At 36.9% G+C, this 27,264-nt stretch overlaps 5 protein-coding genes across 5 annotated transcripts; 1 reads left to right on the top strand and 4 right to left on the bottom strand.

Moving 5' to 3' along the window:
- Positions 1–769: 769 nt before the first annotated feature.
- On the bottom strand, positions 770–7,605 carry EV154DRAFT_501727 (uncharacterized protein). The gene is made up of 21 exons (XM_051600724.1): positions 7,558–7,605; positions 7,436–7,498; positions 7,248–7,373; positions 7,014–7,175; positions 6,725–6,955; positions 5,986–6,671; positions 5,644–5,922; positions 5,254–5,590; positions 4,753–5,192; positions 4,264–4,697; positions 3,867–4,205; positions 3,690–3,796; positions 3,267–3,597; positions 3,082–3,203; positions 2,885–3,025; positions 2,523–2,815; positions 2,402–2,453; positions 1,935–2,336; positions 1,742–1,866; positions 1,498–1,672; positions 770–1,419 (listed from the first exon to the last, which is right to left on the bottom strand). Exons 1-21 carry the CDS (start codon positions 7,558–7,560, stop codon positions 988–990), a joined length of 5,280 nt encoding a protein of 1,759 aa, XP_051459759.1. The 5' UTR covers positions 7,561–7,605; the 3' UTR covers positions 770–987.
- A 406-nt stretch (positions 7,606–8,011) lies between these two features.
- Positions 8,012–11,342, bottom strand: EV154DRAFT_537056 (uncharacterized protein; the record flags this gene model as incomplete). The annotated part of the gene is made up of 6 exons (XM_051604182.1): positions 8,012–8,269; positions 8,522–8,902; positions 8,965–10,158; positions 10,213–11,013; positions 11,074–11,206; positions 11,263–11,342. The coding sequence occupies 6 exons, from the start codon at positions 11,340–11,342 to the stop codon at positions 8,012–8,014; spliced, it is 2,847 nt and encodes a 948-aa protein (XP_051459758.1).
- A 382-nt stretch (positions 11,343–11,724) lies between these two features.
- EV154DRAFT_416900 (uncharacterized protein) lies at positions 11,725–16,262 on the bottom strand (the record flags this gene model as incomplete). The annotated part of the gene is made up of 8 exons (XM_051595760.1): positions 11,725–12,088; positions 12,141–12,334; positions 12,407–12,410; positions 12,508–12,533; positions 12,591–13,758; positions 13,795–15,301; positions 15,359–15,763; positions 15,914–16,262. The coding sequence occupies 8 exons, from the start codon at positions 16,260–16,262 to the stop codon at positions 11,725–11,727; spliced, it is 4,017 nt and encodes a 1,338-aa protein (XP_051459757.1).
- Positions 16,263–19,753: 3,491 nt separating this feature from the next.
- Positions 19,754–25,069, top strand: EV154DRAFT_561346 (uncharacterized protein; the record flags this gene model as incomplete). The annotated part of the gene is made up of 6 exons (XM_051605666.1): positions 19,754–19,773; positions 19,836–20,039; positions 20,117–20,143; positions 20,220–20,290; positions 20,348–20,793; positions 20,855–25,069. The coding sequence occupies 6 exons, from the start codon at positions 19,754–19,756 to the stop codon at positions 25,067–25,069; spliced, it is 4,983 nt and encodes a 1,660-aa protein (XP_051459756.1).
- Positions 25,070–25,203: 134 nt separating this feature from the next.
- On the bottom strand, positions 25,204–26,843 carry EV154DRAFT_583158 (anaphase-promoting complex, cyclosome, subunit 4-domain-containing protein; the record flags this gene model as incomplete). The annotated part of the gene is made up of 9 exons (XM_051606699.1): positions 25,204–25,356; positions 25,406–25,491; positions 25,562–25,666; positions 25,752–25,800; positions 25,862–26,040; positions 26,104–26,256; positions 26,314–26,465; positions 26,542–26,672; positions 26,754–26,843. The coding sequence occupies 9 exons, from the start codon at positions 26,841–26,843 to the stop codon at positions 25,213–25,215; spliced, it is 1,089 nt and encodes a 362-aa protein (XP_051459755.1). The 3' UTR covers positions 25,204–25,212.
- Positions 26,844–27,264: the final 421 nt, after the last annotated feature.

Genomic DNA, 27,264 nt, shown 5'->3' with positions numbered 1-27,264 from the left:
ACTATCCTTATAAAACTTTAATGCGTGTTTAATTCATCTTCTTGCCCCCTAATTACTACTATCCAACAAAGGCCCCAAAAACGTATTAAGTGCACTAAACCATTTTAATACATTAAGTTTATCATGGTATACTAAAAGTTCCTTAGTATGATGTATCATCCTTTATCCCTTGTGCCCTCCCTTTGTGATCATCACTAAAGTACAATAGGAGCCAAGTAAGAAAAAGCTCTTAGACTTTCGACCTATAGAATTATTCGGAATGGCCACACCTTTGATTTACATATTATGAATATTTCCGATGATATTCGGCCTTTTTTTTTTCGAAAAAGATCCTTTAAATTTATGCAGTCTGTGATGTAGGCAGTGTTTCTTTAAAACTTATCGCTCTCACATTATTCTTTTTTTTGCAATAAATAATGGCTGAAAATCCACATGAGACCTGTTAGATTTAATGTTGACATGCTTTTGCCCTGGAGAAAACTGGACTACAGATATGAAAAAATATGGTTCTATTATGAGAGCCCCTCCCCCCCCCCTTTTTTTAAAAACTAACTAGTCGAGAAATTTTAAAAACATTTAGCGCGTGGTTTTCGTCACATCATCGACAGGCGCCTCGGTTTAGACCTGTAATTGTTTAATGTTATTGTAAAACATATCAAAACAATTTAATTTATCGGGATAAGTAATAGAAATGTTCTCAATAATTGAAGTGGTAATTTAATAAAATAGATTGATACTATTAATACGGATGTTCATCACGCTGTTAATGCTGGCTAAAAAAAACGCGGAATCATGATGATACATATGCGATGGACATTTTATAAGTGACCTTTTAATCATAACTACTCGTAAAAGAGAGGATGCCAGGGATTGCTTTTATTGGAAGGAAAATAAGAATTTCATTAAATTCAACTCTGTTGATTTATTTGATTAATAATAAGCCCTTCCAATTAGATGCATGATTCTTATCCAATCCTTTGGAAGTCTTTATTTTGATGTAGATGTAATATTTTGCATTAATGATTTTGCTTGGGCTAAAAGTACAGCCCTTAAGTCTTTACGAGATCTACTTTCAGCAAAATCTTCAGTTGTAGAAATGGCATTTACAAGCTCTCCTCTCTTATCCTCGTTCTTAACACCTCCAAATATAAGCGTGGCATAGCATAGCCAAATGACTTTATCCATTTTTTCAGTATCCTCTTCACTAGCAGTTATAAACCCGTGGAGCAATCGTTTTAATTCAGATATATCTTGAAGAATGCCATATAACTCTGGGTTGACAGTGTTTCTATCAGCAATAATTTCGGCCGAGCTTTTTACGCAAAGTTCTTGGAACTGAGTCTTGTCAATCCTTGATTCTTTGATCATTTTCATATAATTTTTGGCATGGTAGTTGTCACGCAATTGTTTTTTGATTATCTAAGTAAAAAAAAAAAAAAAAAAAAAAAAATTAACATATTACAAAAACTTTATTTAGTTATTCTTTTTGATACTTACCTCTAAGTATGCAATATATGCTTTTTTAAACACCTCTTTGTCATTTAGTAGTAAAGCCTGTGCACGTCGGAGCTTACGGTATAGATGTTTGAGGGTTTGTGTGTCACGAGTGTTCCAAGCAAGATCAATTAGAAATAGGGTATACTTGTAGATGTATTTGTAGTGCCTTCCGGGTCTAAAAATAGACGAAAAAATAAGAACGTAGTTGGCTTATGGTTGTCACAACGTGCATAGTTTAGCTTACAATTCAAACCCTGGCTTCCAAATAGTAATGTAGCTTTTCGTAATTACTTTCAAATTAAATAATTTCAATAATTCAGACTTTGCTTTTTCAGAATTCTGATAGATATTATGATACATCCATGCAATCTAAAGTTGTGGAAACAATTTAAAGTGAGCACAACGATATGGAGACTACTGGCTGGTGAATGACTTACTCTGTATATTGTCCTGTGTTGCCAGCTTTTATTATCGGCAATCCGCATTTCCGATAGTCTCAGAAATATTGCATTATATGCGTTAGCAGACTCTTCCGATAAATAACCACTTTGTAACTTCAATTCTTTCGATAGAAGAGATGAATTTTCCGCGATGACAGCGTCGGTGCTATTTTCTAAAAAAACGACTTCTTGCTCGGCGACGTTGTCTTTTGTTTGAACATGATGCAATGCTCTTTCTCTTGCTAAAAATTCTTGAACATCTGCTGCCTCCAGTTTACCTTGATAAAAATACTTTACCAAATAAGAACAGAATATGTAAATAGACTCCAAATCTTGGTCATGCTTCCCTTGCTTCGAGTTTGTTCTGCGAATCGCCTGCAGGTACCATTCGAGAACCTCCTATAATATTGACAGGAATAGGTTCAATTTTCCTATCCAAGCTATATATGTCTTATGTTACTTACTCTTGGGGGTCTATCAAGTTTTGCTGAACATTTTCCTATCATATAATAGCATCTAAAATTACCAATCATTGTATGTTAAGATTTTTTAAGGGTATTTTCTGACTAAATTTGCTTTCTATACCTCCACTCTAAATTGTCAGGTATATTATAACGTAATGCATAATTATACATGATCAAAGCAAGTTTATAAGCAGCTTTAGAAGAAGGAGGTTGCAGTTCAGCCTGCATTAGTTTCTTGTCTTCTCCCAGAGTGTGTTTCGTATTTTGTCTACTAAAAGCCTTCATGTTCATTGGCGAGGATGTGATAGCATATATGAGGTTGCCGAAATTAGTGAAGAGTTCATTTTTAGCCAACTCCTTTTTTGTACGTGAGTCGGCAAGATATATACTCCTCAAATAGGCATGGCAAGATTTCTAGATTTTTTTATAGGGAGTGCTTATTGTCAATAATTCATCAGTCTATATAGATGTAGAATGACTTACTCTTTGATATTCCCCGATAAGATCTCTATGCGCTCCAATGTTTGAAGCGCTCCAATCCAATTCCACATCCGCGCGTAATTGGAAACACGCACCAAGTTCACACCATCCATCTGCATCATCAGGATTAAGAATTAAGTGGTCCTAATTAAATACATTCATTTAATCCCGAGTACTAAATATCTATTAGTTCAACTTACGGTAAATTCTTCGGCTGCTTTCTCAAGATCCAGCATGGTTTTTTCGTTGTTCGCTCTAGCCTTGTTTTTGATTTGCAGACGTATTGTCTTTCCTCTAATCCAAAATATTTTGTAATATACGTCTAAAATCAGAACACCAGTTAGGGAGATTCAAGGGAAGGAGTAATATATGATTTGTAACATACTAGAAGTATTGGTTTTTTTAGAGCTGATATTAATTGAAGGGATAATAGCAGCTCGTAGCATGCCGTCGATAGATGAATGCAATTCAATATCGCTATTTAAATATGTTTCGATAATGTTTTTGCTGCTGCGGATTAGAACATTTTTCTTTGGCAATTCGTCGAATAATTCAGAAACGGTATCGATTACGTCCTTCAAATCTGTCTTTAACAGCGTTCGATTCTCTAGTCTTTCCACTGCTGAATTGACGACGAGAGAAAATAGGGGTTCGCATGCCTTTCGATCCAGTTCACTATGCACGCAGTGATGCTCTTCAATCATATCGGACTCGGCCTGAAAAATATTATTTTCAAAAAAAAAAAAAAAAAAAAAAAAAAAAAAAAGGTCCATTATTACATGCTTTTGAGAGGAGAAAGGATACTTACGGCAAGGTGGACTCCGTAAAGACAATGATAACATTGGTAAATTTCTCTTCTGAATTGCAAATCATCGGCCTTGGTTAAAGTATCCATAAGATGACTCAAAAAAATTCCTTTTTAAACATGTAAATATACACATAAAACAGCAAAAAAAAAAAAAAAAAAAAAAAAAAAAAAACTTACGTTTGCCTGCACCACAGACTTCTCTTTCACCAAGTTCTTCATGAAGCTCCTTTAATAACTCTGCCCAGGTATATATCGCGCCGTTAGTATTGCGCTCCTCATTATGCTGAATTACGTGTTGGATTAGATATGATTGAAGGACCCAAGCTTTGGCCACGATATCATTAAAACCGTTTGATTTTGTAACTTTTGAGGGTGTATGCGGAGGAACGTCTGGAGTACTGAAATTATTGACCAATGGGACGAAATCTGGATGTCTAAAGATATAATAAATTGACATTCGAAGTAGGGCGGACAATTTGTTGGCTAGATCACCGTCTATACTCAAGGGAAGCCAGTCTACAAAGTACATTTGATTCAGTATGAAGATCGTAAATAGACAGTTTTATAAACATACTTTCTTGTTTGTCTTGCTGGATTAGTGATACCAGATTATCCGTAATACTATTGATTAAGTTCATTAATCTAAAAAAATTGGTGTCCTCATTTTTGCTCAGATACGGTTGTCGGCGACCAACATGATTTCCACCGTAATCCATCAATTGTTTTATCAAATAGCAAAACATTCGCACATAGCAGTTCCATGCTTCCAAGCTCTGATTTGTTTTTACGTAAGCCTTTGCAAGCATGTTCATCATTTGAATTGTTTCGTTCGATTCATCCAAGTCACCTCCATTTAATTTTGGCTTGATGATAGGTTCCAAATCGGTAATGACGCCTTTAAAATCCTCTGATTCTATTTTCTGTTTGGCCGTTACAAATATCTTTCCGACTTGAAGCAGACTTAGTTTGGCATCAACGCTCGCTAAATCAATTGTCGAATCATACATACTTGAAGAGAAAAAGTAAATAAAACACAATTTCATTTAAATGTAAGCGCTTGTACCTTTTGATGTTAATCGAAATAGGCTTTGCAACATCTATTGAAGATTTTAATATGTTCTTACACCTGACATACCAGGAGTAGGCTTTCTCTATATCATTGTTACACTGCGCAAATTTTCCTTTAATAATCCAGTAGCGTAGTTCCGTCCCAATCTTTTTTAAAGAATATAAATCCGCTTCCTCGGTGCTTTTCTCGTGCACTTTTTTGAAAAATACGTTTAGGGATGTAGAGAATATAATACTTTCGAGTAGATTTATCCAGTACTGACATTGGGTCATTAAGGCTTCATTTAATTTCGCTTTCGAATTTTTATGTGATGTAGTTGATACTCTTCTCCTGCCATGATGATTCATAGTAGGTTGAATCGCATTTTCCTCGGCAGTTGTAATAATATTACGGATAAGTCGATCGATTAAATACTCGCAAATCCTTAGAATCATCTAAACGTTTACATTAATTGTTAACCAATGGGCTTAGATTAAAATGTTCTTGGTCCCTTACCAATATTTGATCGTCTCCTGATAATGTGGCATCAGTCAATATGGTTTCAACAAAGTTCGTTTCAAGTGTACCAATGGTATCAGTTATCAAATCCAGAAATTCATTGCTCTTAATAGAGTTGTTTTTTGGGCTTTCGGTAGTAATAGGATCATTTTTGATAATTGCCGAGACTAGTTTACATAGACAGTCCGTAATCCCAGAATTATTGTTGTTCAATTCAATAATAAACTCTTTCAATGCTGAATTTGATGAGGGTCCCTCAATCTGATTTATTGTTGATTTTGTAAACAATGTCAAATTTTTCACTTTGCCGTCTCCGAATATAATAGAATCGCTCCTAAACATAAATAAATTAGTTACAGCCAAATATGTCGAATTACAGAATCTAACCTTGTCGCGTCACTGTTTAATAATGTAAGCGTATCGATCTCCCAGCAGTAACTACTATCCAATTCCAAAATTTTGTGATCAAACCATTCCCAGAATAGCGTTGTCGATGCATCTTCAGAATTTGGTATATCCTCCCAAGTTTTACGATACAGTGTTGGTATATACGCAACTTTATCATAGAAGCTTTGAACCTTATTGATGAATTGTTTCTCTTCTTCAAGCATTTTTAGCCGGGAACTTTCCTCATTTGCAATTTTTTCTCGCTGACGTTTTGAAGCTCTAAATATTATGTTGAACATTACATGTTAATCATATTATTCCGGAATCGTGCTGGCATTTTACCTCAGTGATAATCTTTTTTCTTCCGCCTCGCTTTCTTCATCATTTTCAGAATTACTGTTGTTGCCATTGTTATCCTGGTTGTTAATACCACTCCCTTCGCCGCCCTCGTCGTCGTCTTCTTCTCTTTTACGTTTATGAGAATCGGCAGGCTCTTCATTATTTCCAGGCACGTCGGGAGTTCTCCCAGTAACGGATAATGCATAATCGTGGGATAAGGCTGGATCATCTACACTGTTATCTTTCGATGGATCTGTTTCAATTATTGGCATAGGTGATGAAGTCATATGCTCTAATTCCATCGGCTCTGGTGTTGGTGTTTTCTCTTCCATTTCCACATTAATATAAAGCGACTGATTGACGAATTTAGTATCTAACAAACGGTTTGTTGTCGATTGTATCCCCTTATTTTCTTCGCATTTAGTGAGATCCACAAGTCGCTTGTATTCCTTTAGCAGCGATTCTGCGAGAAATAACCAGTCGGCTTTTTCAAGGGTGATAGGAAGCGATTGGTTTTCTCTACATATATCCATGCGCAAGTTTTCAGTCGTATCTTTTTCTAAGTTGGCGATATCCCTTTCTTTCATCCGCTCTCGTAATTTTAGTCCCACATCCCAATTGTTGACTTGATCCATAATAATACCGATATAAGTATTACATAAACCATAATCTCCTATATCAAACAAAACCTGCAGCCAGTCCAACCATCAGTTATGGTTCAATAATGTGATAAATCACTTACACTACAAAGTCCTTCCAGACATTTCCATTGCATTGGTGTAAATTTTCCACTTTTAATTATTTCTATGGCATCATTGGGTTGTACAACATGTAATTTTAAAGTTCTCTCATTGCTGTTGACGTAAAATCCAGTTTCGTAGGCAAGACGGGCAAACCGAAGTTGTCCTAGTAAATGCGAAAAATATCCAATGTAGTACCAGAGTGTATATTCGGTGGGATCGATTTTTACGGCCTAGTAAATTTCTTACATAAATGGTATACTTTATTGTAGCTGAATTTTTACTATATACCTGTAAATAATATTCCAGGGCTTCTTTTGCGAGTGCCATATTCTGCTGATCCATATTAAATTCGTCTTTGAGAATTGCTGCATAGTTCTTGAATACAAGAAATCTCAGAGTTGAAAGTGGTGATTCTTCTACCAAGTCTATACTTGTACCTGTCTTTTTTTTCTAGAAACCGATTTTAGGTTAGCTGGGCTGTTATATCCTGGCTAAAAGTTTTTCTTCGTTCAAGATACTTACAGGATTAGGCTCTTTTTTAACAAGAGCGTGCGAGACAAGCTCTTTATATTTTTCCTTTGCCAATAGCAATTGTCCTTTCTGGTGACATTTCAAGGTATTTTGGTATGCTTCCAGCAATCTTTCAACCTATTCCCTCAAAAAACAACCTCATCAGTACGAGCAATTGAGCATGTATATAGCAATATTACTTGTATCTCGATGGCGTCTTTTGTCGGTGCAGCAGCGCCTTTGTTAAGCGTACTCCAATTACCCTATCATTGAAATATATAAATAGCTGATCGGCTTGTCTGATAGAGAAAAGACTTATTACCATTGTTAGTAATTCGTAAGCGATTTGGACGTGTTCAAAGGAATGAATATGTAAGGAAAAGACGTCTCTTTCCAGCGCACCTCGATTTCTTAAGTAGGTTGAAATGTAGTCGTCACATTTTGTTTATTCTTGTTTTCTGCTTCGTACACCTCACCACAACATGATAACTTCCACATCAAAATACGGTTTATATGAACATTATTCTTCTAAATATACTGGCCTTTGTTCCAGCATTGCTACATGTTCTATTTAATTGACAATAGCTCACGACAGTATTAAAACTAAAACTAAAAACTCTCCCGTCTGTCATAAATGTATAAAGTGTAATCGAATTTGTAAAAAAGACCAATTTATGGACAGGATGTTTATGAGCAATTTATATAACTGTAAGAGAATGTAGGGGAAATAAAACTATATTGTACGTCTAAAAAAAATGATGACATAGATGTTGCCTTTAGTGAGAGTCTCCGTAAGCTGCTTGTAATAGTACTCGATTATTGCCTTGGACTGTAATGCTTTCAGCTTGCAAGCGCATTATATCTCGAATTTCTAAGTGTAATTGGTTGATCATAGTTTCAGCAGGAACTTCTATTGGTGGAACTGCAAACATTTCCTTTAGTTTTTCTGCCTGTTCTCTAAATTCACTCAAAGATATAATATGGTCAGTACCACCATTATCTTGGTGAGGTACATTTTGATCATGTTCGTCTAACTGTTTTGTTTAAATATGTCAGGATGTAAATCAGTATTATATTATACTTAATTAGCGACTAACCTTAATTAGTAATGTATCTAACACATCGGTCCATTCAAAGGCATTGATCATGACGATTTCACTACGAGAAGTGAACAAAAATCGAATAAGCGATAAAAACATACTCCATACTGAAAGCCCAACATTTCCAGGCTAGATAAAAAATATTTAGCATGCATAAATGACAAAATAACTGACTACTATACGTACCATGAACAGAGTCGAAGGTTCGATTATATCTAGCAAGCGACGGATTGCAGGCCATATTGACAACCAAAAAGAGATTGGGTTAAGAACTTGTGATTTGGTACCCAAACTCAAATGCTTAACGACCCCAGTTCTTAGCTTTAGTAATACGAATGATTTGAGTAACAGAAATCCTAATAAAAGTTTTTCGCTTGCAGTACTGAACGAAAAGTTGAGGTCTGATGTATGGAAATCAATGTCGATAGTATTGAATACTTTGACTAAAAGTTCTGTCATTGTATTCTCATATGCGAGCATATTAAACATGAGCAAATCCGACTTTTCCTTCAACAATGTCAGAATAAACCAGTTGAGAAATCGTAGGCACTCTGTTTGTTCATTGACCTTTAGAAGAAGAAACCCGGAAGTTAGCTTTGAAAATATTGAGTCAGTTTTATAAAACAAACCTTTAGATATCCAAAAATTATGGGCATCTGCTTTGGATCTGAAACACACATTGATACAAGTAGTTGTGCTGTACAGCTATAAACTTTAAAATCTTTTTTTGTAAATTGTTGGCTTGTGGGTACTCGTTTCAAATGGTTTACTAAAAGCTTGCAAAGTGGTAGCATTTTGCCTTGAAAGAAACGAGGATGGTTGTGTCCATATATCGTTTCGCCGAGTATGGATGTCTCTATTTTGTTGTACCAAACCTGGCAGTTGGGTTTCGTATCCCAAAGTACGAGTTCTAAAAGAGCCAAAAATGTGTCCTTGTTGGGCTTGAAGTTCGTTGCAAAGCTATTTTTCAACTCTTCGATTATCATTTCAACAAAAACGTTTCCGGGAGGAGTCCCTGGCATGGTGGCAATGCCAGAAAAAGCGATAATCAACTGTGCTACATTATCTGGCTGTATGGTACAATTTTGAAGGCCATGTTTGAAAAGAGCCTGAATCGATGGTAATAGTATGGAGTGATGATAAGGATGCTCTTTTAATAATATAGCGGACATGGTGAAAATAGGATTGATATTCCAGTCGGATCGTCTCCAATCCAAGGTATGTTTAATCAAAGCATTAATAAATCCAGCGTAGTCATTTAAAATATTTTCAGAATAAGGATGGGTATGAACCGTTTCTACGTAACGACTAGTGTTGTGCAAGACTGTTGAAAATGCCTTTCTTTCCATCTGTTGCTTCATCAATTTATCGAGCACGTCGCGGACAGGTTGGTCGCGCAAATATATAATTTCGCCTCTAAAATCCTCATCTGGTATAACATCGTCTTGGTCAATTACTGTGCGTAAAACAAAAAATAGATCCACGTCACTGCTATCAGTATCAGCAACGGCTTGATTTTTGAACATCAATACAAATAAGCCCGCGACGGCAAATCGAAGAAATGCACTTTTGAGGAATTGTTTTGCTTTCAAAAATACAGGCTCTGAATTTTTGATGCCGGACCTTGTCATAAGTTTTCCCAGAGCCAAAATCTGTTTGGAAAGAACCATAGCTGTCAAATGATCTGATCTACGCAAAAGGCATTTCAAAATTTCAAGAATAAGCAATTTGTTTTCTTCGCTGATTTCTTCAGTCAGAAGATCAATGATCTGCTTCATACAACTAACAATATTCTGCTCATATTCTCTCTCTAAAATATTATGCTGCATAGAAAAAAAGTTAAATTGTATGAAGATATTGCCATGTATTTCATTTACCTTATATACGACAATCAGAATAATTTCAAGCCATGCTTTCAACATCATATGACCTAATTGTATCAAATCGAGACCTGAATTGACCATTTTCAATACAACATCAATGAAGTGAACACCTGGACTACTATTTTCAGAGAGATTCATCTTGTTCTGTTCAATTGAATCAGAAGCTAGAGTAGCGACAGTTTCTGCCGGAAGGGGCGCAAAACTATCCATAATTTTTTTCAATCCACGAATACAAGAAACCATTACAGCTACACGAGTTGGATCCCTTGGATTGTATTTTAAAAGCCCAAAATCGATACTGATTTCACCGCCATCGTTGAAAAATTGACAATTCTGAAAGTCCATTAGCTGGACCAAAATAAACTTCAGTCTGTATATCTGTGCATGTTCAATACTAAGATGATTGCTTAACATTTGAAGAGCTAGTGTTAACATCAACACCTTGACATTTTCTGATTCAGCAGTCTGCTGTTCTTGGTAGTGTCTTTGGTTAGTATCACTATCATGTGTATTGTTATTTTCCTTCAAAAACTCATGATCGTTAGAAACTGGTCTTGAAAATTCGTCGAGTATATCTGTAGGGGTCTTTAATTCGAGTGCCTCCAGCAGCGACTCCCACTGAAGAACCTGCCATTCAGGGAACAGAGCATTCAGTTGAATCATAAGACTGACAAGAGACATACGTTGTCTATCTGTAGCAGTTAGAAAATAGGCTTCCCAGCAACGAAATGCAGATCTTAGATGTAATGTCCCGAACGTTCGAATAAGAGCGTAAGCTTTTGACCGAACATATTCCTAAGTTATTATTTAATTTTGTTAATTTTGAGAACATAATTATAAATACACGACACTTACTTCCTTATCCCACAAACAACCGACAAAGTAACTAAATACAGGCCCCAAATGCGAAAGGAGTTTCAACCATTCTGTTTGGAACGCAGCATCCATCTTAGTAAAAAGTCCAAACAAGTTGTCAAGGCCTTGGTATCTATTTTTAATCAATTAGAAAGCCGATAAATGTATGGGTATAATTTTTATAATTACCTAACTTCCCAATTGGCATCCTCAAAAACTTTGAATACGCAAGCTTGGAAATATCTTACATCAATGCTTATCAACTTCATAAGCAATGCTAGATTAGTGGTACTGAAATAATCGTAAGCAGGGGTGAGCAATTCCCAAACACTAAATTTAAAATGGTATAAGAATGAAGTAAAATTAAAATTCTAAAAAATACTTACGAAGATACTAATTGTGGCATGCATTGTTTAATAAATTCATCCTTATTTTCGATGCCATATCCCCAATGTGACAGTGCATAAAATAGTTTAACGACATCTTCACGTACATTTAACTGATCATACTGCAAATATACTAGCATACACTTTATAAGAGGTGTATTCTCATCCGCATGTAAAGGCGAGTTTTCAACGGGAAGGGTCGATCTTTTGTTTTGTCTAAGTTTCAACTTCAGTAGTTTCCCTCTTCAGTAATTGAAATTCCTACTTACGTTATTTGAGAGACATGATTTCCAGTATGAGGCACAATATCGAGGTCATTAATATTATCCAGAGGACAACTATATGCATAGCAAGCAAGGGCGGCAGAATATTTTATAAACGTCTGTGCACTGGTCAGGCTTTTTTCAGATAATGCTTGGTTTTCATTGTGGTCATTCAAAGTTTCCATAGAAATCTCGTTTAAATAACCAATAACATCGATTACTGCTGCACGAGGGGTAGCGACATTTGTAATGTTGACAGCTTGAAACCAAACAAGTTTGATAAATTCTGCTACTATGGACAGTGGTGTACGTGCTGCAACAATTAATCTCGCGATCTGAGCTAAAGAATTAGCTGGAATACCAGTGCTGTGAATGCGTTAAAAACTTGCACTGTTATAAAAATATGAACTATATTTACCCGGAATGCGTGATAAGTGACAGCCAACGCATACCACGATCAATGCTTTCTTTATCTCCTGTATTGAATTGTGCGATGATCATCTCCATAGGATGTGTTGATTCTCCTATAGAATTTTGTAACCCCAATGGTTTAGAAGAACTTCTAGACGAGCACAGTTTTACCAAATGACGGATGTCTACAGGTTCTTTCTCCTAACGATAACATTAGTATTATAACCATCGTAAGGTAATAAATATGTCTTACTTCCAGTATTCCCAGAACACTAAACTCAGTATAAGTTGTATCAAGCCACTTTTGAATCAAAGAATCAGTGGAAGAGAATGTTAAGTTATTTGTCTTGAGCTTCATAATATAGCTAATGAACTGCTCGTATTTTTGCATAACGTGTTTCTAATTGTAAATGATAATTAATAAACCATTTTCCCTTGTATTATTCGCACCATATACTTTTGTATCGTTGGGTTCCTCCCAATTTGGTACAGCACAATCCTCACGGTTGTTATCAATTATGCTATCCATGGCATTGAATAGCATGTCCGTATAAGCTGCGATGTCCATATCATGTACTTTTTTCATCCAGCTTACAACATATCGATCTCTTAAAGCTGCTCTAATTGTAACATAATTACTACTAGCCCCACTGCTAACACCGCCTGTTTTGTTACGAATGTAGGCATTTTGCTGTTGACGATCACCAGTTACGTTATGGTCGCCTTTTATACGCGCTAGTAATGCAGCCTGGACTCGTCTATTATGCTGCTTTTTATGTTGATGGCTTGAGCTTTTGTTCCCCGATGTTAACTCAGCATGAAGTGCTAACAGTCGCTCATCTTCATCAAATGTCCAAGAAACGATTGCATGGACCAATCGCTCGGTTGTATAACTTGACATAAAAGGATCTGGAGAACAGCGTCTTGTTAGCAGTGACAAACCACATTCGTTTATAGATAAATCTACATCTTGTAAAGAGGCATCAATGGAGTTAATTAAAGATTCGACATTGGCCGAACAATCAATAGCATAGGGGACAGGGAAGATACATTGAACGACCTTATCTTCCTGTTTAGTCGCATCCGAATTGAACAAAATGGGCGATGCGTCAAATCTTTCGAAAAGACCTAGATTGCGCATGTGTTGTAGTATGATTTCAGCAGCTTTTCGACTCTTGAAATTCAAATTTGTCATAACCCATGATAAGATAATAGATCGGTCCAAATGCTCGTTAGGCACATTTCCTTCGGTAAAATCATCCTCTTCGTCATCCCAAGCTGTAAAAGGGTTAGGTGAAACTTGTAGAAATCCACGTGAGTCTCCAGCGGATCGCCTCTTGTCAGTGCTAATAGATGGAATAGCGGTTGCTGCAAAATTATTATTAGCAAATGAGGTTTTTAGGCATTTCATCATAGCACTAAGATGACCCAAATATTCTTCTTTGCTTAAGATACAATCATCGGAGTCGCGAAGTTGATTATTATAGAAATCGTCAAAAAAGGTGGATCCTTTGCATTTTCCAGAGCTTAGATAAGCTTTACAAAGACTGGTAGATTTTGCAAGCATTCTACAATGGGGTAACTTTTCCTCCCATTTTGAACCCGAAGACTTTTGGGGTGATATACTGCCATCATAATGTTGGTGCACAGGTGAGAAAGACAATGGATCGCTCGTGTCACGAATAATTAGGATACAGCCAGCTGCTACGCCATTGTGCAAAATATTTTCTTGAAGCATTAATGTGTTCAATATAGTACTGACTTCTTCAAACCCCCTGCCCTCTAAAGATTCTTCGTTGAGAGGTAAAGCATCGCCGTAGAATTCTGATAAGTTTTTGGCCAAATCAGTTTCAGAAATTTGGATATCACTTTCCAATAATGGCTGGTAAGGGACACAAGCCTGAAATTGCTGTAAAGTGGGTTTTTTTCGACATTTCAAGTCTGAAAAACTATTCAGTTCTTCAGCCTCAGCAATACAATGAGGATGAACAAATCTGTTGCAATCAGTACATTTATATCCTTGTTGAGAAATACCCCATAACGGTAATCCACAACAGGCACATATCATGACAGTATACAAATTAACAAGATTGAATGTATGTCCAAGTAAGCAAACTTTAGTTGAATTTGATTTAGCTGTCCAACCCAATATACCGCGATTAACCATATCACGGAAACGAGGTTGTGAAGGGATAGGACAAAATTGGGGGGTTAGTAGTTTTTGTATACCACCAGTCTTTACGTAAAACATGATTCCCTGGTCCTTCATATCCGTAACAGCGCTTGAACAGTTATAATGGATACTATCTTTGCACTGAAAGCATCTTAGTCCAAATCCTTTTATAGTCTTAAAGCACTCCCTGCAGTAAATCTCGTTTGTATCATCATTTGCTACAGATATGTTTGCAGTATCGTTAGGTTTAATTGGGCTGTCTGTATGCAATGAATTGACTTGGTGTTCACGTTCAAAGATATGGGGATACCAAACATGATCATCCTCGACTAGATTTTCAGCCAAAGAGTCCGCAACACTCTGCTGTCTTGCCAGATTCATAGGGTGATGCTTCTGTGGGTTTTGGCGGTTTTCTTCAAATTCCTGTTGCTCACGTCTTTGATCCAGAACTTCAAGTTCTTCCCGTGTCCCCAATAAGGGTAATGGATCTGCCACCGTTATATGGCCTACACTTTCAAAATAGTAATACATTAAAATTTGACATGCTCTGAATTTGACTTCAGGAGTGCTATGGGAAATGACTTGAAGGATGTCGAGATAAAGATCAGGCTTACAACTCATCATGAAAGAAAGAGCTCGATGGAAGTTGTGGATCGAATTGGCTTGGCTTGTGAGGGTATGCGTGAGATTTTCTTGCTGACTTTTGTTAGGTTGTGCTGCCAAGTAGGGATCCAAATATTGGATCATAAAAAACAAGAGTGGGGTGAATAAAGCATACGCATGGTAATTGTCGATCGTCTGACCTTGCATACTACTATGCGTACTAAGAGCAGGCGGTGAAAGTGGTGAAGACGGGTTAATAACGTCTGCCGAGTAAGGTCTTGTATCAATGGTAAGCTGAGACAATTTTAAAGGTACAGTGCTGGATTCAGGTTCAGGGCTTTGGATATTAATGGTGGGTGTATTTTGCGTTAATGGTGGTATAAGATGAGATTCTACACAATAATGGCTCAGATAAACCAATACGACAATAAACGACTATATTAACTTACTGTTATCAGTTTTGGGGAGGGTTTTATGTTCGGCTTGAGACTTTGTCTCGTCTTTACACTTCATTAACTTGGGTAACAAATTATCCAAGTACAGTGAAAGAAGTTTTCCTAGCAAAGTACCATTTGAAAAAGCTTCGAACGCGGGTAAAAATACAGATCCAATGTGATATAACCCAGCTGAATCATCCCGAATTTGGACTAGTAATAAAGCGATATCAATCAATATTGTCTGCATTGTAAAGGGTGGTCGAGATGGCTTTGGGTTTGCTGTTTTAAATCGGCTGTCATTTAGTACTAAGTCACTCAGGACATGTAGTATCGTCTCGAAGTCGGTCTTTTTTTCGATCTTAGATACTAAATTTGGCGAAGCGGAAGAAACACCTTCGGCTGATCGGGACGGGCTACCTAATCTCGGTGAGTGTGCAGGCGAGTTTGTCCTCGAGGAAACGGGAGAAGCCGTTGGTGTGCGTTCACTACAGATAAAGGAAATTTTAGCTATTTTCAGGTTTCGCTTCATTTGAAAAGCATCTCACCCTTGCATTAAGACTTGTCCACTCAAACCGACATTATGGCATACCAATAAAGCGGACCTTAATTGAATCAAAAGATCAATCGTGTCATCATTGTCAAATTGATCGGTTACTTCAGTCGTTCTGCAGTATTCGCTCAGATGGAAAAGTGCAGTAGGGGGCCGTTTTCGTTTAAGTATTTTGTTTATGATATGCTGAATCATCTTCCTGTACTCTTCAACCTTTGGTGAAGGCTTTGAGGGCGCTTGACGGGTGGCATTAGAATTTGCAGAGGGTCGGCGCTGAGAGTCCAGTTCAGGGGAATGCGTTTGATTGTCTGGTGAATGTATGTTTATAACTGTGGCATTAAGTCTTGAACTGTGATTACTAGTCATTTTAGCCCGTACAATTACGCTGTTTGGGAACCAATACAGTTCAGAAGTATAAAAACCAACCTGATTTCTAAATTGGAGGCGGGTTTAAGACTGAATGGTGGTACAGAGTCGGGCTGAAAATTGTAACTTGAAACAGGGCAAAACATTTGTTACTAATCTTACATTCTCAATTTTGTTTGAAAGCTCCATCAGTTTTGTCCAACTGACCGAAGATAATATCCTTAGTATTATAAAGGATAATTCGTCCGAGTTTGTCAAACCATTGGCCGAACCTTTAACTTTTTTACCACGTCCATAATCTAAAATGAAATCTTTTATGAAGACAGCTGATGTTAGACTATATATGTCTGGATATAAAGCATCCTCTATTCTCATTTATTAAAAGAATTAGCACGCTTAATTTATAACGAAAGTATACAGTTGTAGTGTCAATTTTTTTTTTTTTTGCTGGTCATTCTGTAACTAAAAACAGTAAGAGTATCTTGTTAGATGATCTTGCGAAGTGGGATAACGTCTGCCATAATGGATATGTTTTTCTTGAAAAAGTAGGCTAGAATACAAGTATGCCTTTTGCCATTTGATATATAAATTGCAGCTCAATTTGAGTCCTCAGTTTTGCATAACAAGAATTGCAAAATTGGAACAAACCAAAAAAAAGCGAGGCCATAGATTATACGAAATGGTGGGTGTTAAATTGAAAGTACCAAGAAGTGGAGTTTACCCGTACAAAAGTGCATAACTCTTCTTTCTCATATATCATATTCATATGCATAGCTAACGCTGCTTAAAAGTTATAACACTTACGGGTTTCTGTAAAACTTTTAAATGAATTCAAGGGTCTGATTATAAAAATCTCTTTTCTTCTAGGTGAATAAATGGATAATAATGACAAAATCGACATATTTGATAGAATCAAAATTATAGTATAATGTCAATCTAGTACATGTGGCAGCCAGTATCGCGTCAGGTACTTAGGCTTGATGTAACAATACGCGCCGTTTGAAGTGCTTTTCATGCATTTCCCGGTGAAACCTTGTACAGACGAAACGAAAATGCAGTAGTCAGTTTTAACTAGTTTAATAAAAAGACGTTACTTCATATCCATTGGCGTTTCCGAGTATAATTGGTCTTAACGGGTCTAAGTATAAGTGTTTATGGGTTTGATCAGCTGCCCTGAGTCATTTGCTCCTAATGTATGATAAGGCGGTACATTATAGATGAATAAACATGTTCTTGGAACACCAAAGTCGTTACTATAAACTCAAAAGACCTGAAAAGTATCAAAGAGTAGTTAGGAAATAATGGAGCTAGATATTCTGGGGAAGTTGCTAACAAAAACTCAGTAAATAGGCAAAAATGATTAGGTCGTATCGACGGTCTTAAAAAGTACGGCGGCAACATTAATCAGTTTAATGAATGACCTTGCAACTGTTGTAAGTGCATTAATTTTAATTTTTATGAATCTGACAATAGAGAGTAAAACTAGGCAAGAAAATATTTATCGTAAACAATCCAGTTGGATATATAGAATAAATCCTTATTTTCGGAAATTGACCAGAAGCATATCAATAATACCTATAGTCATTTTATAAAATAATTATATATACCAACTATGAGATGATGTTACCTCTCGAGTTTATATATAAACCCTAGTAGGGCATCACCACCTCGAGTCATCTGGTCAAAATCAAGTATCCGGGAAACAAGATTAAAATGTAACAAATACATGACACATGTATTTTAAGAGTAATACGTTGATGCAAAATACTATTCTAGAACAAAAGTTGGATATGTTGTTTGTTATTATTTTAAGTAAAACTAACTGGTGAGACCATGCCCTTTTTTCAATAATCTAAGTGTGCATACAGCTTGGTTTTAACATGAATGACCCTGATTTAATTTTTGTATGGATATATACAACACTTTGCACTTTTGGGTTTGACAGATTGTCATGGAAAAGATATATACTATTTATTTTTGGGGGGAAGTAAAGCAAGATTGTTCCAAGGGATATCTGAACAATCCCGCATCGATGCACATTGCATATCAGACGTTTTATAAAAGTTTCTTCTGAATCTTGACAGTGGTATCATATTATTCTGCCGCAGCTGACGTATGTTCCACAATATCTACATGCACTCGAACGATATGCAAGATGTAAAAGGCTTTCCTTCAACATTTAATTGGGATATGTTTTTTTGCTATTATATATCTCAGTGCATCTTTTATTATGAATCTTTCAATGCTAAATTATGATGTACTTCTGTGCATTGGTTTTTAGTATAAGCACGCTCTGATAGCCTAATCCAGAGAGCATCACTTGAACATTCTTTTTGAGATATTCCTCATTACACCAACAAGCTACGTCCCCTTTTTTTCAATTAAGGCTAGATTTTACTTAAAAAAGGGATTTATATAGAGGTATTGCAAGAAATTTTAAGGGATTTATACTAGCATTACTCAAACATAATCATAATTTTATAGGGTAACATAACTACTTAAAATAAGTGTAAACTTGCCATTGTTGTGTTGTTGTATTAATTATAAAAATGTACTAGTTACCTTTTTGGTCTAACGCTGTCTTCCCCCTTATAAAAATGTTTGTCGTGTTAATTTTTATGTTTAATTTTAGCAGCTTCCCCAGGTTTGGTATCGCTTATCTGTGTAAAATATATAATTTTGTGAAACAATCAGATATACGTTGCTGTTGGGATCACTTTAGTGCGGGAAACTTAATTGGTTTAGCCCCATGCTTCAAACGTGATTAATGACTCGGGCATATGTTATAAGAAGCTGAACTTGATAGAAGACAGCTGTTGACCCCTAATATAAAGCAAAATTATGATGGCCAAATATGTCCCAAATATGGACCCCTCAACTCGTTGATGTTTCCCCTTGGGGCGTATCATTTATTCTCCAAATGATCAAGGATAATTTGGGTATATGCATCCAAGCGGTAACTAAATCAAAAGGGCAAATAGAGCATCTACAATGTCAAATTTTTGAGGATTGAATGCCATTTATTTTAATATGTAATTTTGACAGACACTAGACCTTGTCCATGATTTAAAAACTCAGTATTTACTAAAGCCAGTTTTATTTAACGGCCAATAGTTTTTTTCCGGAATTAAAATCGTCATTCATTTCCGACATTTAGTTCAATCGGCACATCAATAATGTTGCTCCGTATCCGAAATGACCTGAATTGCTCTAGTGATCACCTTGCATTTTGTAATATATGTGGGTGCTTAATGTGTGTCACTTAGAACGCAAGGTTTTGTGTAATAAAACATTTGTTACTCTTTCGGCATCTTTTTTTCTCCTTTTTCTTCCTTCAATTATACTCACTTTTTATCTTTACTTTTTTTTTTAACTCTTAATATCTAACTCTTTGTTTAAACATATTTAAAGGGGTTGCTTGATATTATATTTCAACAACTTTTGACAAAAATAATAATAAAAAGTTACTTCAGCACACTCATTTTGTTGTAATGACATCAACAGCAGTGAGGTTAGCATCATCATCATCTATTATTATTTTTGCCATTACGAACTCACATCTTCATTCAACAGAGTTGGTCTTCGTGTGAGACCTCTAACACAAAAGGAACAGTTAACAAATTGTACCGAATGTATCACATTTATTCCAAACGAACCGCAGATTCTAGTTGGCACTGATAAATCATTCACATATGATTATGTATTTGATAATAATTCGGAACAGCAACAAGTCTATGAAAAAGCAGCTTCACCTTTGTTAGAAAAGTTTGTTGAAGGGTAACTATTAGCAATGTCAGGGGGCTTAAAATAGAAAAAATCAGTGTTTAACCAAGCCAGTTTCTTTTCTTTTTTAGTTTTAATGCCACGATTCTAGCTTATGGGTAAACAAAGAAAAAAATAAAATAAAATAAAAAATTAAGAAAAAGTATGATCATTGATACTTATAAATAACATTAGCCAAACAGGATCCGGAAAGACTTTCAGTATGGGTACAGGACTGGAAAGTACTACAAACCCCGAACACGAAGGTAATAAATAAACTGTGCACTCTCCTTTTTTTCTCATAGTCTCGTACAACTTGATAGGTATTGTGCCACGTTGTATTCTCGACCTTTTCCGAAAGTTACAAGAAAGATCCGAAGCCAATGAGGATTTCAAGTATGAAGTCTTCGTATCTTTTCTAGAATTATACAATGAAGAATTGATCGATTTACTGAACCCCCAAAATCAGCACAACAAAAGAAAAAGTGGTGTACCAGCTGCTGCGCCTGTCGAAGTCACGATTCGTGAAGACATTGCAGGAAATATCTACTGGAGTGGTGTCCGAGAAGAAAAATGTGAAGATCCTGATGAATTAATACAGTTTCTCGCTAAAGGCTCCCTCTGTCGTACCACTGGTTCTACTGAAATGAATACTGTCTCTTCCCGTTCGCATGCCGTTTTTTCAGTGATCCTTAAACAACAAAAATCTGACCAAGATCCATCAATCACCAGTAAATTTCATTTTGTTGATTTAGCGGGTTCTGAAAGAGTAAGCATATAAACAACAAATATTTGTAAAACAATATTAAAATTTATTGTTTTGTCCATAGCTGAAACGTACAAATGCTCAAGGAGATCGAGCAAGAGAAGGCATTTCTATCAACTCTGGCCTTTTGGCTCTTGGCAATGTAATCTCTGCTTTGGGTGATGATGCTCGTCGTACTTCACACGTACCTTACCGTGATAGTAAATTGACCCGTCTATTACAAGATTCGCTAGGTGGAAATAGTCAAACTCTAATGCTGGCATGTGTCTCCCCGTCCGACTCTAATTTTATGGAAACATTGAACACTTTAAAATATGCAAATCGTGCTCGTAATATTAAAAACAGGGTGACAATTAATCAAGATTTCGCTGGATCATCGATTGAAGTGAATCAGTTACGTGCACAATTAGCGCGCCTTAGAATCGAGCTAGCGTCTGTTAGGGCGGATGCCACATCCGGTAATGCCGGTGATAATAGAACTTCACATAATCGGGGTGCAAACAACAGCAGCAGCCTCTATGGCTCGAGCTACCAACGGGATGATGAAGTCCGTGCTTTACGTTCCGAAGTAGCACGATTAAAAAACCGAATCCAAGACATGGCTACAAATATCATACAAATCACAAGCGAACGTGATACCATGATCATGGAGCGCGACTTAGGTGAATTTATGAATGATCACGCTGAGGTCGGAGATGCGGGTGACTTTATCATGACAACAAGCCGTCGAAGCTCTTATATAGTCGATGGTGACGCAACCGTTCCCGTTTCACAAAACCCGGTCAAGACACATCCGTTGGTAGCACAATATCAAAAGACCATTCAAGATTTGACCAATGAATTATCAGATACCCGTGATCAGCTAACGTTCCTTGAAAATACTAAATCCGCTATGGCCATGGGAGGAACTACGCCCATGTCCTTTTCGGGAACAACGTTTTACCAACCTGATCAATCGTTATCTACATCTTCTCGACGTCGCAATAACAAACAAAACCAAAAACGCGGTAAAAGAACGAAAACCTCTTCTGCTAGTTCAAGCACTGTCACATCGTCGATCACAGCCCGCAAAACTAAACGTTCTGTTAGAATCGTTCCTTCTCAAAGTTCTAGTCTCAGAACCTCACGTAAAAAACGTAACCCAATTAGAAACTATGCGGATGAAGATGATCAAGACGAAGGATACATTAATGAAGACATCGATGAAGATGAAATCAAACAAAGTATTGCCAAGGCTAAAGCTGAGATTCAAAAGGGTATGGAAGTACTTGACCTGATCAAACCAATGGAAGAAGCCGCACAGTCCTGGGAAGATGAACTTGAAGCTTTCGAAAGGGCCGAGAAGGCAATGTATGAAAAGACTAGCCAGATTGAAAGATCTGAGTCTGACGAAGGTGTTTACACTTCCTCATCCTCACCCGTCGATGATTCACATCGTGATATGGATTTAATGATGGAGATTGAGGCTTTATCTGTGCCTTCTTGGGATCACAAATCTACAACTACTCATAGAAAATCAAAACAATCCTTTGATGATGATGATAACTCTTCTTCGTCGTCATTGAACTCTTCCATAAACAACCGCCATGATTTCATCAATGTGGCTACGCATGAAAAGCAAAACCCTCAAATGGTGCGTATGCTTCATCAAATCCAATCTGATATTCGTGTTAAAGAAGAGCTTGTTTCTCATCTTGAAAAATCAGAGACCAAGTTTTCCTTCATGCGTCGCAAATTTGACGAAAAGGTTTCTCAGTTACACTCTCAATTAACTGAACTTCAAAATGATCGCGATCATGCCTTGGCCAAAACCAAATCAAATTTTGCATCCGCTCCCAACCGTGCTGATATAACTATGCAAATGAAGGAAAAGCAGCAATTGATTGAAACACGTCATGTGTATGAAAACAAAATGAAGCAACTTGTTTTAGAAATTCATGAATTGAAACGTAACTATTCTCGCACAATCATGAACATGCAATCTACACGTAATCAACACGAATCGTTATTGAGATCACTTCGCGTTAATGTTGAAACTCTCAAGGTCGAAAAGAAACGCATGATCAAGCGCATGAAGCAAGAAACTGAACGTGTTCGTGAGCAAATGGCTGTTCAAGAAAGAAAAATCTCAAAGTTACAGAGACAACATACTGAGGTGAATCATGCTAGATCAAGACTTGAACGCGAACATGAAGCTCAAAAGTTGACCCTGAAACGCCGTGATAAAGAGATTTTAATAAATACCAGTCAATTGAAGCAGTTAACTGATATGTTGAAGAAGGCTGTCCGCGAAGGCGGTGTGCTTGATGATCATCTTTTAGGTAAGGTATCTCATATTATGGGTGGAAACTTTGCTGCTGTAGCTCGCCGTGGCGGTATGCGTAATCTCCCTGGTTTCCATCAAGTCCGTAAGCGAAAGAATCCTATTCCCGTTAATGTGCGTGTATCGCGTAAGAAGCAATTACTCGACAAGATGTTATATCAATTCATTCAAGGAAAGCAAGCTATTGTTGAAATGGAACAAATTCTATTTAGAAGAGAGAGACTTGCATCTGAAAAGATCGAACTTTTAGAAGAAAGAAAGAGTATTTTCATGGCAGAGAAAGATACAGCTGAATTAACCGGTGAACCCATGGATATGCTTGCTATCGATTTAGCCGACGAACGTATTGACTTGATCGAAGCGGAAATCTCATATTTATCCGCTCGTATTAGAGCCTTACAATCAGAAGCTGCAGGTGAGGCAGATGAATTGTCGGCACATTCCCCTGATAGTGGTAGTGGTAGATTACAAGAAAAGCGAAAGGTTACATTTGCTGATGAAATTGTAAGTGATCCCCCAGCAAGCGATGAGTGGGCTGATATGGATGCATTTGAAGAACAATTCAATGTACCATCTAATGCTGCTCCTGAGTTGGTATATGACATCACTCTTAAACTGTTAAAAACTTTGGAGGCCGATGAATGTCGTAGTATCACAGAAGCCCTGGTTGATGATATTTCCAACGCTCGTATGAGTGAATGTAACCGTCAAATGACTATGCAGAATCTCGAAAAGACAGTTCAAGATTTGCGTAGAACACTCATAGTCATGAAACGGGCTGCTATTGCTACAACTGTCGAAAATGAGCGTAGAATCAGAAAGTTGGAGGATAAAAATAATGGCGTAGGCAAGTCAGCCGAGCATATGGACAACAAAATCGAAGATTATATTATGAACAGTGGAAATACTATTTTCGATAAAATCTACGAGGACGGTTTGAGAGGTATGATCGGTACTCCAGAACCTGACTTTATGTTGGCTGAATCACTCATGTTGGCCGATTCACCAGACGAAGCATCCGTCTCCTCCTCAAGTTACGAAAGAAGAAGTAGCACGCATTCAGAAGGACTTATGCCACCACCTTCTCCACTTACCTTACCAACCTACACTTCAACTACAACTAATGCTGCTAATAACTTGATGTTGTCACCCACTCGTCCACCCACTAGCACGGGTGTTCGACCACCTGCCACTTTGACTGACAAGGGCGGTGTGTTGCGTGTGAGTAACAGTAGCTACCCAGCTCGTGACTTAACACCTTCTCCAGATCGTTTCTATAATATGATCCAAAAGCGTCTCTCGTGGCAACAACGTGTAGGAGGATCCGAGTCACCTATACCCATGACTATGGTGAATCCTGCTGAGTTTGTCAGATATGCTAATGATCGCGAATCATCCACTTCTTCCATCCATAGTGGTCATCTGCGTAGAGCCTCTCTCCAATCTGATTATTCTTCTTCTCAAAACTCATACGGAAATGTGGCAGGTCCTCCCACCATCTCCTCAACACAAAGCTCGTTGAGAAAGAGATCTTCTTCGGTCCAACAACCACCTGTACAGCCCCAGTTACTTCAGCAGCAACAAGCTAGAAGACGCGCCTCTTTAAGAGAACTGTCACTCAAGGGTACAAATGGATCCCCCATGTCACAAACAAATAGTACTGCTAGCTATATAGATTACGATCATGAGCCAACAGTTAGTATGTCATACCAAAGAGTTCCTCAACAAGCGCAAAACGTCAAACGACCACCCCTTGTGAGTGCATCCACCATGGTTGACAGAGCAAGCACACCCACGGGTCATAACGTATTTGCCCGCTTATCACAAACACCTACCAGGGCATCTCAAGCAAAGGTATCTCATCGACATAGTAGCAGTAGTATGGATGAGCTTCGACAAAGATGGGAGCTTGAACGTACGTCAAGTGCCATGAGTGGTTCTTATTGTGGCGATTAATTTTTCTTTCCCCCTTATTAAACCCCTCACTTGTTACTATTTCTTTATACCATCCTTGTAATTTATTTCTATTCTCTATATTCTCTATTCCTTTTTTTCAAAAAAAAAAAAAATTATGTAATAAAAAATAATTTATTATCACTTTACTCTTCTTCTTGATTATCCTCCATGTCAAGTATTTTTATAAGACCATTTGAACCAACCACAGAAAAGATTCGTCTTTTTGGGCGACCGTTACAGCCAATTTTTGTATTCCTCATTTTATTCAACGCATGCGATCGTGCAATCTATGGAAAAACGTCAGCGGCAGATGGTAGTTATTTATGTTACGTCTACCTTTGGGTTCTCTGTTATTAACTTTGTAGTCGCTATTGTTTTGAATTTCATTTTGTTGATTGATAGAGTCTCGATTCTAGAATTATCTATTTTTTTTTTAAGAAAAAAAAAAGGACAGGTTAAAGTCATCTGTCTTTTAGTTTACACTCTACATACCCTCATCAATTTGTAGACAAAGCCCTAATTCTTCAGCATCAAAAAATTCGATGTCTGTAACGACCCCATCTGGTATGTCACAAAGTGAATATTGGAATGCTGAATCTTTGGCAAAATCTTTCCGTAAAACAATCACTGTATTTTTTTTTTTTTAAGTTTGTGTGATTGTAATTATGATATATCACCTTACATTTTGGATCTGGGTTTAGTTGTAAAAATGCATAATAAGTCTCTTTAGTCTTCCAATAATAGAAGTAAAAAGGATTAGCGTTCATTTTGTGATTGGTTTAGCGCACTTACCGTTGTTATAGAAATAACATTATCTCTCGGTTGTTGGTCCAGAAGTATGCCTTTTAATACAAAGAACACTTTTGAGGTTACAACGATTTGCTCCGATAAGGTATCAGATGGCTTTTTCAACATCTTATAGTAGCTCTCTTTCGCCTTGGTCAATAGGTCTGATAAAGTTTCAACGTTGGCTGATTTAAAAAAAAGAGAATTAAAGTTTTCTTCTGGGAAAGTAACAACCTCGCTTTGTGTACCTTTTTTGGGGGTCTGTGGGACAAAATATTCGGATAGACTATCTTTTATAAAATCCTTGTTGAGAAACTCTAATACAAGTTCGGGATCCTCACATAAACTAGACTCGTTTTGGGCCTCAACAGAGGAATCATCATCAGATACTTTTATAGTGACTAAAAGGGAAGGGCGATGAGTTATAAATGAGCATATGCATCCGTTGTCTTATTTACTCATAGTGATCCATTTGATAAATGCTTGAAATGTTGTCGCCAAATGATTTAAGTCACTCGCAAATTCGTGAAGGCGTGCTATTAAGTCGGAAAAATGATCGATGGAACTCTGCACGGAGTCCGTTTCTAAGAAGTCACCATATCTTTGCGTCCTACCATTCATTTTCTTTAAATCATTTGGTACTAGCCTACACCTCTATCCCTCTCTCTCCCTCTCTCTCTATTTACCATAGACTATAACCCATTAGTTTACTAAGTTCAAGTTGCATCCTTTCACAAGCTGGCAGAATATGTTCACATATCAATCTCAGTGAATTCTGATAACTAAAAGTCACGTTTGCATCTATTATTTTTATATTCTGAATGGACGATAAAGGAAAGGTTTTATTATTAGAGAAGGTTCCCACCACGGGTCCCTGAATTTGATTTGTTCTATTTACCTGTGTTGTCAAAAATTCTTCAAAATAAGGACGCAAGTTTTCTGTTACACTGCCAATTGCTAATGTTCCCGTAAGTTCTACTTCGGGCATTGCATTCGCTTGATCTATCTCGGCTGTTAGTCTATATTTTTGTATGATCAGTTTCTGTGTGTCCATACCGTTTTCCTGCTCCATATAATCTGCTGCTTTAGTGGCTATTTTCATTGTCCTTTTACAGTATGACTCATGATGCCTTTCCAGAACACTTAAGTTTAAGGTTGTGTAGTCTAGCAAGTAGTTTAGTTCTGTTTGTATCTTGGAAATACTTAGAATCTGCTCCTTCATATTCTCCAAAATATTTATATCAACCACATTAAGAACAAAATGATTATCTTTTTTTCTAGATTTTGTTAAAACTTGAACAGATGATATGTCGTCTGGTACAGATATGTTTAATACAATCGGATCAAGTTTGTCTTCATGGATATTTACAGATCCAATTGGGAAAATCCCATTTAAACTAATGCATTTT

The sequence above is a fragment of the Mucor mucedo genome, assembly GCF_025094135.1.
Source record: "Mucor mucedo strain NRRL 3635 chromosome Unknown EV154scaffold_25, whole genome shotgun sequence".
Classification (NCBI taxonomy): Eukaryota; Fungi; Mucoromycota; class Mucoromycetes; order Mucorales; family Mucoraceae; genus Mucor; species Mucor mucedo.
This window is presented reverse-complemented; position numbering and strand designations above follow the sequence as displayed.